Source organism: Setaria viridis, chromosome 3 (assembly GCF_005286985.2).
Source record: "Setaria viridis chromosome 3, Setaria_viridis_v4.0, whole genome shotgun sequence".
In the NCBI taxonomy this organism is placed as follows: domain Eukaryota; kingdom Viridiplantae; phylum Streptophyta; class Magnoliopsida; order Poales; family Poaceae; genus Setaria; species Setaria viridis.
The window spans coordinates 14,498,600-14,516,404 of NC_048265.2; the positions used below are offsets into that span (position 1 = coordinate 14,498,600).

The window sequence follows — 17,805 nt, forward strand, 5'->3', positions numbered from 1 at the left end:
TACCAAGTGTGTTCCAAGAGCAAGAGAGAGAACTTGGGGGGCATATGCAAGTGGCTCTGTAGGGACTTAGGTGTTGACAGAGATCAAGCGGATGTGTCAGTGAGGTTTGTAGTGCAAAGACGGCCGGACATAAACTTTTGGGAGTTGGTTCCACTTGAAGGAACTCCAAGGTATCGAGCTTACATAGATGGTTTCACGAGAAGAGGTTTACCAATCATATGGTATGTCTAATTTTCATGAAGGATGGACCTAACACTCTTATTGAAGATCAAGTTGGAGGAGATGAAGTTGAAGCGGAAGAAGATGTGTAGAGTACTGCGGGTGGAAACAAAGAAATTGATGATGAAAAACAAGAAGGTGGAGATGCAGAACATGATGTAGCACCTTGGGAACCAAATGCAGAGGCTGATGAGGGGGAAGAATTTCCTAAGTTAGTAGAGCAGATGGAGATGGAAGGAGGTAAGGCCAATGGTGCCATGGAGGAGGACTCGTCGGATGAGGAAAATGATTATCCTGTACTACGAAATTGGTCAAATTACAACCATTCCGCCCTACAGGTAAATGTGGGGGAAAATATTGCTTGGGAGTACAGAGAGAATGAGGTATGCGTGGGGGCTGTGTATCAAAGTGGGGATGAAGTGAAGGTGGCTATTAAGAGGTGTTCCACTTTGTATTTGCAGCGTTAGTTCAAGGTGGAAAAGAGTAGCCCAAAGGTGTATGATGTCCGTTGTGTGCGAAATGATTGCCCATTCAGGGTGCATGCATACAAGGGCAAATGGAAGGATTACTGGGAGGTGACTGAAGTGGTTGAGCACCAATGCTTGCTGGATAAATTGGAAGGGACACACCGCAACCTCACTGCTGAATTTGTTGCTCAATACATGTACCCTCAGATAGTGGAGAATCCAAGCTTCGAGCCCAAGTCCATTATATGTGCCATAGAGGAGAAGTTCAAGTACAAGATTAGATACAACAAAGCTTATCGTGCTAAGCAGAAGGCGCTTGAGATGAAGTGGGGTACGTTCGAAGCATCCTACGACAACCTCACTGCCTTGTTGCACACCATTTGCCAGAGAAATCTTGGAAGTTTCTACGACTTGAAATCATATCCAGTTTTTCACTTTACAGGCAAACAGGTCCTTCAGCGGTCATTCCTTGCGTTGGGTCCTTGCATTTAGGCTTTCCGGGATTGTCGACCAGTCATTTGCATTGATGGCACATTTCTGGCTGGAAGGTACAAAGGCACAATATTAACAGCTATCGGAACGGATGGCAACAATCAGGTGTTGCCTCTTGCGATCGCTTTTGTGGAGAAGGAGTCTGGAGATAGCTGGTACTAGTTTCTCGAGAGGGTGAAGAACATGATTGTGTTGGACGTCGAGGGGGTATGTCTCATTCATGATTGGCACAAAGCCATTATACAAGCAATCGAGGACCTACAGAAGGGAATTCAAGAGCGTTTTAGGACGCCGATATGGCCGGACTTGAAGAGTCGGTGGTGCATGAGGCATATGGGTGCGAACTTTCACAGCGAATTCAAGAACAAGACCCTTAAGAAATTATTCAAGCGCTTGTGCAACCAAAATCAGGAGAGGAAGTTCAACCTGCTGTGGAAGAAACTTGAGGTCAATAGTGAGGCCGACCAACCTATGTCTGTGGAGGACGTCGGGCTCGACAGTCCAAACGTCAGGCAAAGACGGGGAAGATCCATCACGACCTTCTCACAGTGGATTGAGAATGAACCGAAGGAAAAGTGGGCATTACTCTTTAATGAAGGAGGTGCACGGTGGGGTATAATGACGACAAACCTAGCTGAGGTTTACAACTGGGTCCTGCACGGTGTTCGGGGCTTGCCCCTTGTTGGTATTGTCGAATTTTACCTTTACCGCACCATGAAGTATTTCAGGGAAAGGTACTAATTGGCTGATAACTCCATGCGCGACAACCACGTAATATTTGGGTACAAGATGATAGATTGCATGGAGGAAGCAATTAGGAAAGCTCATTTGCATCGTGTGAAAGAAGTGGGAGCCGTGGAACGCCGATTCGAAGTTGTTTGCAGGGACAAAGTTCGAATGGGCGGGAGGCGTGAGAGACACACACATGAGTGCATCATCAGGAATGAAGGTTGTGTTTGCTCTTGCCACAAGCCAAGGTTGCTGCATAGGCCTTGCACCCATATCATTGTTGCATGCTTCGAGGCGGGGGCCTCCAACCCCGTCGTTTCGTGCCGCACTATTTCCTCAAAGAAACTATATGGCAAACTAGGAGGAACGAGGTTTATGGATATCGTTTGCTAGGAGACTTTGTCAATGATCCAGATAATGCGGCCCGCTACATTCCTAATTCTGATCCAGAAATGTTCCAAGGAGTGGGGCGACATGGGAACAGGCGTATCCGTAATGACATAGATGAATCTGAAGCTGGTCCTGATGTCCATCTATGCTCCAAGTGCCACGAAGCCGGTCACACCTACAAGAACTGCCCAGCAACGACGTATGCAAGTGCTAGCACCCAATCTGTATCTAATAACTAGTAATGTAATGTACTATCTACCTTCAGTTATCGTCCTTAGGTAGTGTAATATAATGTTTATTTGATGCTGTGGACAAGGACATCAAGTATTGTAATATTTATCGTGGACCCTTCTATTTGTATTGACTCATATGTGCCGTAGAGTTATGATGTTTATTTGCAATGTAACGTAATGCAATACTATATATTCTTTAGATGTCCAGTGCTTATTTCTTTCCATACTTGTGTTGCAGGTATGGTGTCGCACCCAGGTCCATAGGGGGTCGAGACCCCTGAGTTGCTCGACCCTACTGTGGACGGCCAGCACAGGTCATTCCACTCGGCCGTACTTGGTACCAACCTAGGCACATTTCGGGCTCGTATTCTGTTGGCGACCATGCCGATCGACTGACATTGCATCCCAAGGTACAAATAATTAGTAATACTTCTATGTTAAGTTGAACGAATAATTTGTGTAAACTAATTCATTTGTTCCGTGGTACAGGTTGCGTGCGGCGGGCCTTCTTCTTGCGGCTAGGCTTGTGGAGGGCGACATGGTCAACCGTTCAGCGCAACGTGGCCGCGAGAGACCCACGTGGTTGCAGCTCGACATGTCATTGCTAGCAGCTTTGCTGGACCGGTGGCGGCCGGAGACGCACACCTTCCACCTCCCAGTCGGTGAGTTGACCCCCCACTAGAGGACGTCTCGATGCTACTGGGCCTTCCTTGTGCAGGGGCCGCTGTAGCCGCGATGGACGTCCCCCCCTCCTGGCGTGAGGAGCAGCTGGGTCGCTTCGCGGACGTTGCCCGCGTAGATGATGCCCCCTAGTACACCACTTTTAGCAGCTCCAATAGCCCGATGAAGGCTTGGCTCCAGCAGTTCAGTGTGAGTTTCTAATTACCAGCAACTACAAATATTTCTTGGCAATTTTTTTAATTGTTGACACAAGTACAAAATTGTTTTGCAGGCCGAGTACATGAGAGAGGACGCAGACGTTTCACCACAGTAGCGCATCACTTGGAGGCGTACCTGCTATGGCTCTTCAGCTGCACCCTCTTCTGCACGTCGCAGGGGAACTCGGTGCCAAAGCACCTTCTTCCTTACGCGAGGGCCATTGCAGAGGCCCCGCTCGATGAGGTTCCACAATACAGCTGGGGTTCAGCTGTGCTGGCGGCCACATACAGGGGTCTTTGCATGGGCTGCGTGAAGGTAACTTCGACGGAGCCTATCTTCCTTGGCTGCCCGCTGCTGCTTCAGCTTTGGGCCTATGAGCGGTTCCCGATAGGGCAACCTCGTGTGGACATGTCCCCCTACCCTGGGGGTTTTGACGAGGCCGATGTCGACAGACCCACGATGGGGTCGTTGTGGTGCCTGAGGAGGGTACGGTTCTTCCACTACTATTTTTTGATTCTTATCACAATTTGGAATTTTTCGAGGTACTAACTGAGAAATTGTGATTACATTTCTTGCAGGCGGTTTGGACGGGGCTTTAGACAAAAAAGTCCTACCCGGACTTCGTCGGTATGTTCGACGCTCTGGTCGACACTGACGTGAGGTGGAGACCGTACAGCTTCGAGGAGGTGGAGGCTCGTGCCCCGCATGGCCTGTCTTCACTATGCCATCGAGACATGGCGTACTGGATGACGAAGAGGCCACTAGTCTTCGACATCCATGTCGAGGACTACGCGGTTCACCATGTCATGAGGCAGTTCGGCCTGTACTAGGACTTCCCGCTTCCGGCAACGTCAGCGGTTCCGGCTTCCGTTCACAAGTACAGTTCAGCATTTTCATTCTCCTTGCATTAACAATATTTCATTTATGTAACTCGTGTAACGATGGTTCCATTAGGGCTACCCGTCAGCGTGGTGGTAGTGGGCCTGGAGTCCTATGGGCTCCGAGGATGGTTCACTGGGTCGCCCTGTGGGCGACCGCACTAGACGAGGTGGTCCAGGAGGCCCGGCCACACGACACGGACGCTTTCGCAGTGTACCTTAGCTAGTTCTTACCGAGGACCAGGATGAGGGTCCAGCACGTTCCGGCGGAGCCACCGACGGAGACCGCTCCAGTCACCCAGACGTACCGTCGCGCGAGAGACGTCAACTATGAACGCGCGGTAGGCTTCTTGAATTTTTTTACTTAACTTGCATAATTTGGTGTGACTAACTTGAAATTTTTTCGCTCCCCAACAGATCGATCTTATAGCGGATTTGGACAGGCAGCTGACGTACGGCATCGATAACTTCCCCGTGATGAATTTGGTTCAGCAACGATCGCTGCTTACGAGGGTCAGAGACGGCTGCAGGAGGTTCCTCAGTGGCGTTACCTGTCGTGGTAGGCACGGGGACGTCGTCCGTCCACCATGACCTTCGTACCCCCGTGCGTCCACTCCAGCTCCTACTCAGCAGGCTGGTACGTCCTCTCAGCAGCCCATTTGTCTGGCAGCAGCCGGCACCTCCTATGTCGTACCACCACCACCGCCGCCACCGTCTTGGCATGCCACAGCAGGTACATCCACCGTTCCTCAAATGCAATACACATGGTCGTCTTATCCTTCTTCAGCTGCACCGGAGCTACGACCAACAGGTACGTGATGTGTACTTATTGTAACTCCATTTTAAGAACGCAACGAAACTAACAAAACCGTTTCCTTTGTGATTGTAACAGGCTACGTAGACCAGGGATGGCATTCGGAGGACTCGCACGACGAGGCAGCGAGGGCCAGCAACAGTGCTTGGATCGATGACCTTTTCAGAGTGGACACCGACCTGCTTGGTCCCTCCCAGCTGCCAGACGCCCCGGGTCCTACAAAGGGTGCGACCCAGTTCCTCGAGACACCACAGGGTCCCACATAGAGCGCGTCGTCGCAATACCTTACGACACCTCCTGTGGAGGCAGTGGGAGGACGTCCGACTTGCAACATTCACCCGCCGGAGCCCTGGACGTACGACCGGCAGTAGACCAGAGCAGCGCAGCGGGCAGCAGGGCATGGTCGTGGTGCCGGCGAGCCTCGTTTCAAGCGAGGACGCATTTAGTGCGTAGGGCGACTTCATTGTACGATTACGATGTGTACGATTATCTTTATGTGCGATGGCTGCTCTATCAACATAATAAGCTAAATGCCTTTCATTGTTCGCATGCGTTTACTATACAAGTCTAAACATTTCCCAATTAAGAATTAAAAGCACACAATTAAAATAATTGATAACTACGAATGAAAATCGTGCGGCAAATAACAGACTACATTACCTAAGCACAACACAATCAAAGGTCCAACAGTACACAACATTATTCATGAATAAAACATGGACACAACTGCACACAACGGAGTAGTAGCAAATAACAAAGCCTACTGAGTACAACGAGGCCACTTTCCCTTCCTCAGGGCATTGGGGTTCTCCTCCAATGTTGCTTTGGCTCGGCGTGCACGCTCAAGCTTCCTCTCCCTCTCCGCAGCAAGCCGCCTCCTTTCCTCCTCTTCTTTGTGCTCTTTCTCTGCAGCCTCCTCTTTGAGCCTCTTCTCCATCCTCTCCTTGCTCTCTGCCACCCACTGCAACATGTACTGCATGTGCTCCTTGTCCTCAGGCTTGATCTCAGTGTCAATCCACTGCTCAAAATCATAGAGCAGTGGAGGGGTCTGCACAAAAAACATATTTATTACATAACAAAAAAAGCATGCAAGATGTCATATGGCACAAAATAGTTATTACACAACATCAATTCCTCACCATCTTGTTAATGCGGCGCTAACGAAGTGTAGGCTCAAATGCAAAGTTGGAACACATCCAATACCTCTGCCTATACGTGTCCTCTTCATCGGACTTGGCTACCTTGCAAGGATCGCCGCAAAAGCACATGGGCACTGGAACACCACTAGGCAGAGGCAAACGGTCGAAGGCATTTCCGGTCAACGGAACACCACTCCACCTTTACCATTTCCGTTGTAAGAACCAGAAGCAACTAAGATTAAATCATACGACTACCGGTTAACGTACGGTTGAATAACGTGCACTGAGATTACCTTGCTTTACCAGCTTTTCCACGCCTTGATATCCTACGGTTGTATAATAAAAATATTAAAAATTCATGAAACTATACTAGTAAATACTTCTAGATCTAAAAACTAAACTATGAACTAAAAACCAAATGTAATACTATACTAACGAAGCTACATTTTTAACATCTAACAGCACACAACATATCTGTAGATCTAAATACTAAACTACAAAATAAATACCGAATCTACTATACATACTAAGCTAGATTTTTAGCATCTAAAAGCACAATGTATTTTTATATTTACTATACTACGACATTGAAAAACTTACCTGAATCCTAGGAGATTTCTTCCCCTTCTTTCCTCCTTCCCTTCTTCCTCTCCCTCTCTGTTTCTCCCCTCAAAAACGTCTGAACGAGGAGAGGTGGGTGGCCTGGAGGCCTGGCTGCAGGGGGTTAAATAGGGGGAAGCCTCGCTGGCCTAGGCGGCGGTAACGACCCTGACCGCGCCATACCGTGGCGGAGCAGGGAGCCGGGTCCTTACCGCCAGCCCAGGCGGTGGAAGAGCGTTAGCCGGCGGTAATGTCCTGGGCTGGTGGGGTTGGGTCTTTACCGTCGGCTGAGGCGGTGGTAACACCCTTCCGCCGCCTGGGCCGGCGGCGATAGCCCAAATCTGCAATTTTTCCATCCGACTATATATTTCTGCAAAATTGAAAAAAAATATAAAATAAAAAAATTCCTCGTCCGGCTGTGAGCCTTCCGCATTCACTCTCGCGGGCTCGCGGCCTCGCCTGGCAGCCTCAGAGCCTCCCGTTTCCACCTCCCCACGATGGCCGACGGCGCTAGCGCGACCTCCGTCCCAGCTCCCGGCTGCGCCTCCACCGGCCGTGCGCCGCGCCCCCACCGGCCGCCTGGCAGCCTCCCCCTCCCGTGTCCGCCTCCCTGCGCCGCGGCACCGCCGGCCGCGTGCCGTGCCCCAACCAGCCGCGCGCCGCCACCCGCGGCTGGCGGCCACACCGGCCTCACGTGCCAAGGCGACCAGTGGCCCGTCGCCCCTCACCTCCCGCCAGTCCTGCCCCTCGCCGCGGCGCCGCCCCCGCCGGCCAGCCGGCCCCCTGGCCCCTGCTGAGCCTAAGCGCCTAGATCCATGAAATAGGTTGATTTCTACTTTCTAGTTTCATTTCTTTTTGAAAATTGCTCCATGATTGCTACATTTTACATTGCAAATTCATGAATATTTCATTTCATTGAGCAGGACTGTCATTGAATATTTGAGTCTTACTTTGCAATTGTAACATTTCATTCCTTAGAATGGAGAAATACTATGCCAAAAAAGATGCGTCAAAGAGTAGTGCCGAAACCATAGAGAGTCGGGTTGAGCAAAAAAGACCACGGATTGAACTTGATATGAGAGATATAGTTGCTGATCCAGGAGAAAGGAAGCCAATTAATGATTTTCATCATGATATTAGGGATGAGGCAAGGAGAGCATATCATCAAGACTGAGCAAAGGAATAAAATGAATGATGATTGGCTGAATAGTAGGATGATGTGCTATATTGAGCGGGATTTGTTTGCATCGATTGAAGATGAAAAAATTTTAAAGCGCTTTCAAGGCTTAAGAAACCGTAAGATGAATTTGCCAAACGAGGGCTCAAGATGCGTGTTGTTTACTTGTATTAGTCTATTTCAATACATAATGTTATCTTGCTTTTATAAAGCGCTGAGATGTTGAAATTTTTTATGTAGAATTGAGAATGTCGGTACAAGTGGAAGTGGTGTTAATTCATGAAGACACGTATGGTTCTTTTTTTTTGTCATGGAAGATTCTTAATTTGGTACTTTTCTACCTTCAATGTTTTACGTATTATTTGAGTATATGGTTGAACACTTGGAATCTAGGGAATTATATAATTATTTGTATTCTTTGAAAAATACGTTATACCTAATAGTGTCGTTGTCAAGATCAGCGGATCAAGACTTAGACTAGTAAATTTCTTTTATGCGCGTAAGCCTCAGATGGTTGCGCGGGAGACACGGGTTTAGACTGGTTCGGGCAAAGGAGGCCCTACGTCCAGTATCGGGGATGCTCGTGTTGCCCATGCGGGGGTTCTGTAGTAGGGGGTTACAGATTGACGAGAGAGGGACTGGTCCCAAGTCTCTTTTTGCTTGCCCTCTCAGGGAGAGTTGTTGTGTGCTATTGCTTGTGGGAGGAGAAGCCGATCCATCGATCGATCCCTCCCCTCCGGCCCCGGGTTCCTCCTTTTATATCGCAAGGGGATGGCCGGAGTTACATTTGGGATCGGGTAAAAAGAACTGTAAAGAGCAAAGCGTAGAATGGTAAAGGGCACGGCAGGAAGAAGGGGCAAGATCCTAGGCGTCCGATGCCTCTGCCGGCCCTTGTCGAGTGCCGGCGCGCATGCCGGAGGAGGAGGTCGCGGTGTGCCAAGTGTTGTTGCCCCCTGCAGATAGCTACTTCGATGCTTCGTAGGTGTCAGATCATGATGAGGGCGTTCCGTCGTTTCCCCGGCGTCCGTTAGGGAGGATGGTGGATGCCGCTGCTCAGGCGATGGCTGCTGAGAGGGAGAGCGTCACATCCGTGCTGCCGGGTGCGCGGGACCCGAGGGTGTGTGGGGCCCGAGGTCAGACCGCTCTCTCCTTTGCTCCGGTCGGCGCAGGCCATGAGTACCCTGCGGCGAATGGGAACCGGCCGCCGGCACTGTAGCCTGCACAGGGCAGTCGTGCACGGGTACTTGCGCCGGGTTGCGTGAGGGGCGCGGTCGCCCTGCCCTCTGTCAAATCTGCGGCGCATTTATGGCGAGGCCGACGGGGGGACCCACAGGATTTTGTCTGTCTTGCCCATGTGGATCGCATCCGAGGGGGATCCCGCCCCCAGAGGCCCCAGCGCGCCCGATCCCTTCGCTTGGGGTCGGTCGAGGCGGAACTCCGTGGCGAGGGGTCGGACGTCCCCGACCCTGGGGTCGTGGTCGGGCGAGGCGGAGAACCTTGCGGAGGGGGGTCGGGCGTTCCCGACCCTGGTGTCTTGATCGGGCAAGGCGGAGCTTTGATCACGTCTTGGTGGGCCTGGGCCTTCGTGCTTGTTTCTTTAAGTGGTGTCTTAGGGGATCGTTAATATTTCCCCCCAACAAATAGTGTATGGCTAGTAAGATTTTAAACCTTATATTAGTTAGCTCGGGGCGGAACCCGTTTCTAGATCCGCCACTGTTTATTATTATATATATTTATGGCTACTTAGTGTATGCTTGTGTGCACAATGAAAAATTAGGGTAATTCGTCAAATTCTTGAATCGGCAAATGTTTATTAGCCCTCATTAATTTTTTCTCTCCAGTTCCACACATACAGAAGCACGTACGCTGCAGCTAATGGAACGTTTCTTGCATCGCAAGTGAAACAACGACTAGCTAGTTGCCCGGCCGGCCCCCACACAGTCCACCCATCCCCGCGCACGTTGCAAGCATCGATCTCCGGCACGTTGCGGCGCTCGCGAGAGCATCTTTCTTGTTTCCTCTTCAAACAACAAGGCCTCGTCTCGCTACGCTTGCTCCCTGGTCCCTGCACGCAGCACACTTCAGCAAGATGAGGCTGGCGTTGGTAGTTATTCCACCAGAATCCTACGTACGAGATCGAATTCCGAAACGTTGTAAACTCGCCGCAGCGGCGAACAATCTCGCGCGGTTTCGGTGCAAAAGCTGCAGTCCCCCTCCCAGACCCAGAGCGAGCATGGCCTGCCAGCAAATGCAAAGAGGGACAGGTGGTACCACACGGCCACGCCTCGCAGAGGATCGCGTCGCAGCGCCGGGGGTCACCAGCGGAACAGCAGCCGCAGAGGATAGTTGTAGTGGATAAGCACGGGCCTACCAGCCTATCCATCCCCTCGTCATCATGGTCCGTCCGTCCTTCCTTAATTTATCGTCACCGCAGTACGCAGCTCGATCTGGGGGGGGCTCAAAGGCACGAAGGGGGCTCCATCCCCCCCCCCCCCCCCCCCCCCCCCCCCCCCCCCCGTAAATCTGATTTCGGTTGGATTGGGCCCTCTTTTATAGGTGTGTGGTTACCATTTTACCCTTGCTTTCTTCGTGGCCCCAATGTCCCGTGCTCTTGAAGTTACCATCTAGCCTTCTTCTGATCTTCTCTCCTCCTCAAATAATCGCTTTAATTAGCTTGTGCTCCCAAATGTACTCTATAATCATCTCCGAGTAGAGTTGATTTAATATTGGTTCAGATTAGGCTTGCAAAATATACCTGATTCTTTTTGGCAAAAACCTAAGCCCGACTTGCTCGATGCTCGCACCGGTGTTGTGAGCTGTCTGGAGCATAATCGGGCTTTGTTGCGGTTTTGAGTGCTGAGTAAAAATAATGAACCTGTGTAATGAGTTGGTCGAGTCGAGTTAGCTAAGTCAAACTGGTAAAACATTAAGAAATTCGAAATTCATAGTATCCCATATATGCAATGAACGTAGCTTCCATAAACATGCTTCCTTTTAGGTGTCGTGCGAGCCCATGACACCTCTGCATCACCCACGATATACTCCTACGAAGCATTCCGATCCGGATCAAACAGTTTTTCTCGGTCCCTATCCAAGAACATATCCTTCTAGAAAAACCCGTCCAAATTGTTGACTTCTCAGGCCTCTGCTTGAAAACCCACCCAGCGACGACAGACCAGAATAATAAATCATCCGGCCTAATCCAACAAGATCAGACCACCAGGGGCACCGCGGTAACTTCGCCCCCCGCGACGCATGCATGCACGGACGCATCTCAACGGCCGAGACGGCCCGACCCCTCCGATCCGACGGCGGAGGAAACTCGCCGGGGGATAGGTCCCGAAAAACACGCGTGAGGCGGCGTGCCGGTCACGTGACCCGCCACGTTATATCCCGGCCCCAACTCCGCCTCCGGCGAGCCGGCCCGCCATCTCTGCCAGCACCGGGGGCCGGGTGGCTCGCCGGCGTAAATCAACCAAAACCCCGTGGCATTCTCGAGCGGTGCCGTAGTCCCGCGCTCCTCCTCCTAGTTTCTTTGCTTCGCCATAACACTGGCTTAATTAGAGCGGCGGTTTTCGAGAGGTGGGTGTAGTGCTCTGCTACTTCGCCTCGAGGGTTTGGTTGGTGGAGGTGGGGAGTGGGAGAGTTGGAGTACCTGCGGCAGCGAAGATTCGGGCGGGCATGGGGAACGCGGCCGCCAAGGATGGGGAGAACGGCCTCATGGCGGCTCGCAACGGCGGCGGGAGCAGCTCGGCGGGGGGCGCCGCCGCGAGGCCGCCGCCGTTGTCGCCGCCGGACGCGGTGATGCTGGAGCAGCCACCGCCCGTGCCCTACCTCTTCGCGCCGCAGGTGATGATGATTTATTGTTACCCGAAAAAAAAAGAGGAAACGATGATTTGAGAGGAAGAAAGAATCCCCCCTCTTGTGATGTTCTTGATATTTTCGCGTGATAGAATTGCTCGGCTGCCTCATTCTTCCGGTGCTTCGTGCAAATTGTGGTGGTCCTAGGGTCCGCAGGCAGAAATTTCGAAGAGAAATTGGTGCTCGGTTGTTTCTTGCTCCTGCTTGGCCAACAAATTCAGTTTTGCTCGCTGCGTGCTTTCTCTTCTTGTATAATCCAACAATGGTAATTAAATTTGTTTCAGCTGTAGAAGTGGTGCGTATCACTGGATGTAACTTTCAGATCTGTCGCTAAACTGCAACTTGTAGATGTTTGTGTTTTTCTCAAAGAGTAGATTCTCTCGTTGGGATAACAGTGCACCATGCAAAAACAAAAAAGCATCGAAGAAAAGAAAGATAAAGAACTAGGCAGTGCAACAAAAAGATTATAAGGGATTTGGCTGTGCCTGGATTCTACAAAGGGTTTTGGTAGTCCTGAATCTTGGACTGGGTTGGGTGGACAAGTTGGCCCTCCTTTCTCCAATCGCACGCGCATACTTTTTTAACCCTTCTATTAGATATTTAGCTGTGGGGGCACAAATGACTAGATGATGCAAGTGTTATTGATTGTTTCATTTTTCTTCCTCGGTGACTGCACGCCACATTGTGACAAAATTGTTACAGCCTGGTCTTGGTTTGAGGACATGTGGTCTCTTTAAATGCATACTTTGTGCTTAGAGTTCGCCAGTGTTCGATGTACACCGCAGACCAGATTGCTTGCTCTTGGTTCTTGGATGGTCCCCATGATGGAAAAAAATGTTAGGCGCCATGCTCTAGAAATGTGATTCACAATCGGATTTATTGGAAAGAATCATGTGATTGAACACAAGTACAGTACTTTATTCAAGGCTGCTTAAATGTAACCACTAGTTAGACCTGCAAGGGCACATTTTGTATTTGACTGCATCATTTGATTATCCCTTCACCTACAATTTACATGAGAGACAAATGGCTGCCTCTTGGAGCATTAGGCTGGTACATCTAGTTGGATAAAGTTTTCGATCAGGTATTTGCTTATATGGATGTTGTAGATGGGTCATAAAGCAGGTGCTCGGGCAATGTGATCCAAAAAAAAAATTTGATCTGGTAACAGTTCATAGTCCTAACTCCTAACAACTGCCCCTTGTGTTTATAGTAACTTTGAAGCCATCTTATTATTAGTGTATATAAGCCTCCCATTGAGCTACGGATTCTTCACCAGAGTCATCTTGTTATGATGCTTAGTTTTCCCTTACCACTTGACTTCTTGTGGACTCCATTTAAACTTATGAAAATGTATAAAAAGTGACGTACGTCGTTAACCCTTTCCTTTTCTAAAGGGAATTACTGATCCTTTCAGACCCTTTAATACTTTAATACTGGGAGATATATAAATGGGCTCGTGCTTCGGATTGCTCTAAAGTTTTTGTAGGAGTATTGCCTTAACTAAGCATATGTCAATATTGCTCAACGCATTTTTAGTTGGGACAAATCACATTTATTGGCATTGCTGCTGGTCCTACTTCAACTTACAGGTAACTGCACCTTGCAGGTTCCAGTTGCTCCACTGCAGAGACCTACTGAATTTTCTCCTGTTTTCAACCATTCACCGATAAATGGAACAGATGAATCCACCACCAACCACGCCCTGGAGAAGGGGATTCCAACTCTGATTACATGGAGTCAAGGAGGAAATGAGGTGTTTCTGGAAGGATCTTGGGATAACTGGACATCGAGGTATATGCTAAAATCAGAATTTGTGTCTTCAGAAACCTTATTTACATCCCAGATTCTTAGGGTAAATTACTAAATCATAAACTCGGTATGTTAATCTCAGGAGAGCATTAGAGAGGTCTGGCAAAGATCATGCCATCTTATTGGTTCTTCCATCCGGAGTATATCATTACAGGATCATTGTGGATGGGGATTTGAGATACATCCCTGAGCAACCTTATGTAACTGATGAGTTAGGACAAGTGGCCAACCTCCTCGATGTCCATGTCAGTAAGGATATTATATTTCTGTTTCATCATTCAAACTTGTGAGAACCTAAACAGCAGATTGAGAAAATTACTGGGGGTATTTGCTCTAAGCCATCTAAAGGTGTTAATGTCAGTTCCCGTTACATCTGAAAAACATATTTGTGTTGAACAGGATTATGTTCCTGAAAGTCTTGACAGCGTAGCTGAATTTGAGGCTCCTCCATCACCCGAGCACAGCTACGACCTGCAATACCCAGGAGATGAGGAATTCGCCAAGGAGCCGCCCACCCTGCCACCCCAGCTTCTCATGTCTGTCCTCGGCGATGGTGATCCTGATAACGCTGATGATCAACCTCCAAAGCCACAGCACGTCGTCCTCAACCATCTGTTCATCGAGAAAGGGTGGGGATCTCAGTCGCTGCTTGCCCTCGGAGTCACTCATCGGTTCGAATCCAAGTGTGTGAGCTTTGTGCTCTACAAACCGCTAAGGAGGTGACAGTGTGACACTGCTGAAGAAGAAAGGAGTGTTGGCTAGGGACTGATGGAAGTGAATAATGGGAGAGTAGCTGACTTGGTAGTGTTGTACAGAAGGGAAACGCAGGAACCCTGGCTGATCTTTTTTTCACTTTTTTTGAAAGTAATAAACCGGTTTCCGTCGCCTGAGCTGATCGAGAAAATGAAAAATATTTGAGCTTGAAAAGGACTTTCCTCAATGCTCTTCTTGCAATTGTGAAAATTTATGTGGCCTGAAAATTGTAGGGGTCATGCATTGAATTGTGCAGATATCTGGTCTTTGTTATGTGCTGTAGAGATAACGAAAGAATGGTGAGACCAGCAAATCAGTTAGCAACTCGGCTGTATCGCCTGGATAAAGTTGATGTGTCGATTTGCTGGAGACGTAGATAACAAGGACAGGGAAAGGAAATGATAGATAACGTTGTGCGATCACAAGCTGCCTGGATTCGTCAGAAAGACTCGATAGCGACAGTGGCGATAAGAGCCGCTCCTTGTCAGTAGCTGGATAGCAATTATTCAGAAAAAAAGATCCCTTTTTTTTTGCAAAAGTATCAGTATTTTCCGTTTAACGTTGTCGTGCTGGGCTCGTAACTTTTGCAATACAAAATTTCCAAGCCCGTGCCTTCCCGGCCCAACCCACGAGAACATCAACTGAGAGACCGTGTCACTGAATAAAATCCGGGCGTTCGTTTCCTTGGCAATCCTTTTAAGCCGTAGAGAGACCATGTCTGATACACACAACATGATAGTACGTAGGTACATGTTCTTTTACTGGACAAGAGTAGTGTTAAACCCAATCTTTGTACAAGGCAGAACAAAGTGTCCAGGACGATTCCAATACAAAGAGCCCTATCTCGTTACATCAAGCTTCAGATTTTGATATATCGACGTCGACGCCAACAGCGTATCAGATTGAGCACTGGGCTCTGAATTCGAGAAACACCGGGCTCCTGCAAACTGCAGTGTCTGAACTTGAAGTGGCTAGCACCTAGTACTTGCGCAGAAGTTTATTTGCGACCCAGGGCTCTACGGTCCGGCATTTTCAGCAGGCGGATCCACAACGAGGCTACCGAAGCTGTGCTTACGATTCACACCTCCTGAGCCTTCTTTTCTCTAATTAAAATCATAATTTTTTAGCTAAACACCACATATATTAAAGGGGCTACATAGGCTCGCCTCGGGCTGCAGGTCCTAGATCCGCCCCTAATTTTCACCCTAGTTGCGAACTTGCGATTAACACAAAGTACTTATTTGGATTATTCATAGGGCATGTTTGTTTCCTTCTAGATTATATAAATTGGATTATAGGCGAAGGGTAGGAGGGTAAAAGATCATCCTGGACCACTAGGGGACCACAAATAATCTGAAATAAGTAGTATTAGGTAGCTTATTTCAGATTATATGTGGTCCTAAAGTTATATTTTACCATAGTAGCCATGACCCATAATCCAACTTATATAATCTAGGTGGATTATATAATCCCAAACAATCCGGCTCTATGGTTATATCACCTCCGGCTATCTGGAACAAAAAAAAGTTTACATATTTTATGCGCTTCGGATGAACAGCACTGACAACTGCAAGCAGGCTTCACCGTCGTACGGACAAAAGAAACTAGAGGACGGAGCCTCAGACCCTTTACGCATTGCGCTCGTTAATCCTTTGAAAGATAATCAATCAGAAGCATCGGTAGAGGATTAGAGTTGCAAGAATGTTTGAATGCTTTGTCTCGACGCCGTCAGCAGTATAAGTTGAAGAACAATCAGGCAAAGGGCCATAGCATCCTCCGCAAGACCTTGCTCCAACTTCTGCGGCCTCCAATTCCATCTCAAGAGCTAGATTTGGACAGGTAGGGCTTAGGAAAAACAAACACAACACTCATATGAGATTTTCATGCATTGTTTAAATTTTAATATATTTAAAAATTACTCGTACACTAATACATAAATAATTTTGCTTGAAATTTGTTTTTTAAAAAAATCCAAATGCCCAAAACTTTAACGGGATTTTTAATGTGGCTAAAATCAAAAGTGTTATGCAAAATTTTAGCGGATTTTGTAATGTGGCTAAAATCAAAGGTGTTACGCCTTGCATGTCAAGGTTTGCATCCATCTTATCTTACTATTACTAATTGAAGGTTCTTTTTGAAGCCTCCAGATGAAACCACCTAGGATCCTAGGTGAACACTCTAGAAAAAAAAAGAGAAATATAAGAAATTCTCACAAAAAAGTAAAACATCTGGCCATCAATCAGTAGACTCGAAGCATCATAGTCATTGGATATATTATGTTTTCTAAAAAATTATCCACTTATGCCATTATGAAAATAGACTAAAGTAACCCCCTAAATCTATATCTAAATTACCCACCTTTGTCATTATATAAAATAAACTAAAGTAACCCCTAATCTTTATCTAAATTACCCACTTATGCTATTATAAAAATAATTTAAAATACCCCCTAAATTTGCAACTAAATTACCCACCACTACTACTTAAAAATATTTTAAAGTAACTCCTTAAATCTATATTACCCACATATGCCATAACTTAAAAATAACATGAGGTGACCCTAAATTTGAATTCAAATCACCTTCATTAAAAATATAGCCAAATATACACAAATATATAATTCTAAATTATCTATAAATTACATTATTGATATATTGTATAATAATTAAGGTATATATGCATGATATGTGTCACCATTTATAAAGATATAGATGAAGAGGAAGTAATGAGAATGCAGATTTGTATGTTAAAATTATAGCTCAAACTTAGAGTCTATTAAAAAAATTCAAGCGCATACCTACAATGAAAAGTTAAAAATTATAAATGTTGATGAAAACATTATAGAGTAATTACTAACTAAAATCTATTACAATCGGATGAAGATAATAAGTATATGTTTATATAAGTATTGTGTTCGAATATTTAACAAATGAGAAGTAGCTCAAGGTAATAGTTTTGTAGCAATGTGGACTTATTTTTTTTCATTGGAGACTCCCATTAGTTCTCACAAGACACACTAGCAAAAAAAATCCTTAAAAATCTCACAAAAATCAGAAACATCAAACGTCAATCCTGTAAACTCTAATAATCTTAGTCATTGACCTTTTATATTTTCTAAAAAACTACCACCACTACCATTATGAAAATATTCTAAAGTAAACTTGAGAGCCTATATCTAAATTACCAAAATCTGCTATTATAAAAACTAATCTAAAGGAATCTCATAATCTTCATCCAATTTGACGATGCATGTCATTATAAAGCATATTAAAATGATATTCTAAATTTGTATCTAAGTTACCCACATATATCATTATTGAAAATAACCTAAAGTAAACACCTAAATCTTAATATAATTATCT

At 47.1% G+C, this 17,805-nt stretch overlaps 2 protein-coding genes across 3 annotated transcripts; both read left to right on the forward strand.

Annotated features, from left to right (window-relative positions):
* Positions 1–443: 443 nt before the first annotated feature.
* LOC140222161 (serine/threonine-protein phosphatase 7 long form homolog) lies at positions 444–4,622 on the forward strand. The gene is made up of 8 exons (XM_072292364.1): positions 444–557; positions 1,590–1,690; positions 2,269–2,496; positions 3,020–3,071; positions 3,197–3,334; positions 3,420–3,438; positions 3,483–3,895; positions 4,009–4,622. The coding sequence occupies exons 1-8, from the start codon at positions 444–446 to the stop codon at positions 4,237–4,239; spliced, it is 1,296 nt and encodes a 431-aa protein (XP_072148465.1). The 3' UTR covers positions 4,240–4,622.
* Positions 4,623–11,421: 6,799 nt separating this feature from the next.
* On the forward strand, positions 11,422–14,630 carry LOC117848694 (SNF1-related protein kinase regulatory subunit beta-1). 2 transcript variants are annotated; one of them, XM_034730206.2, is made up of 4 exons: positions 11,422–11,866; positions 13,488–13,672; positions 13,773–13,935; positions 14,090–14,630. In XM_034730206.2, exons 1-4 carry the CDS (start codon positions 11,699–11,701, stop codon positions 14,411–14,413), a joined length of 840 nt encoding a protein of 279 aa, XP_034586097.1. In that variant the 5' UTR covers positions 11,422–11,698; the 3' UTR covers positions 14,414–14,630. The 2 variants fall into 2 exon arrangements, with proteins under 2 accessions (XP_034586097.1, XP_034586098.1); XM_034730207.2 differs by lacking the exon at positions 11,422–11,866 and adding an exon at positions 11,900–12,143.
* Positions 14,631–17,805: the final 3,175 nt, after the last annotated feature.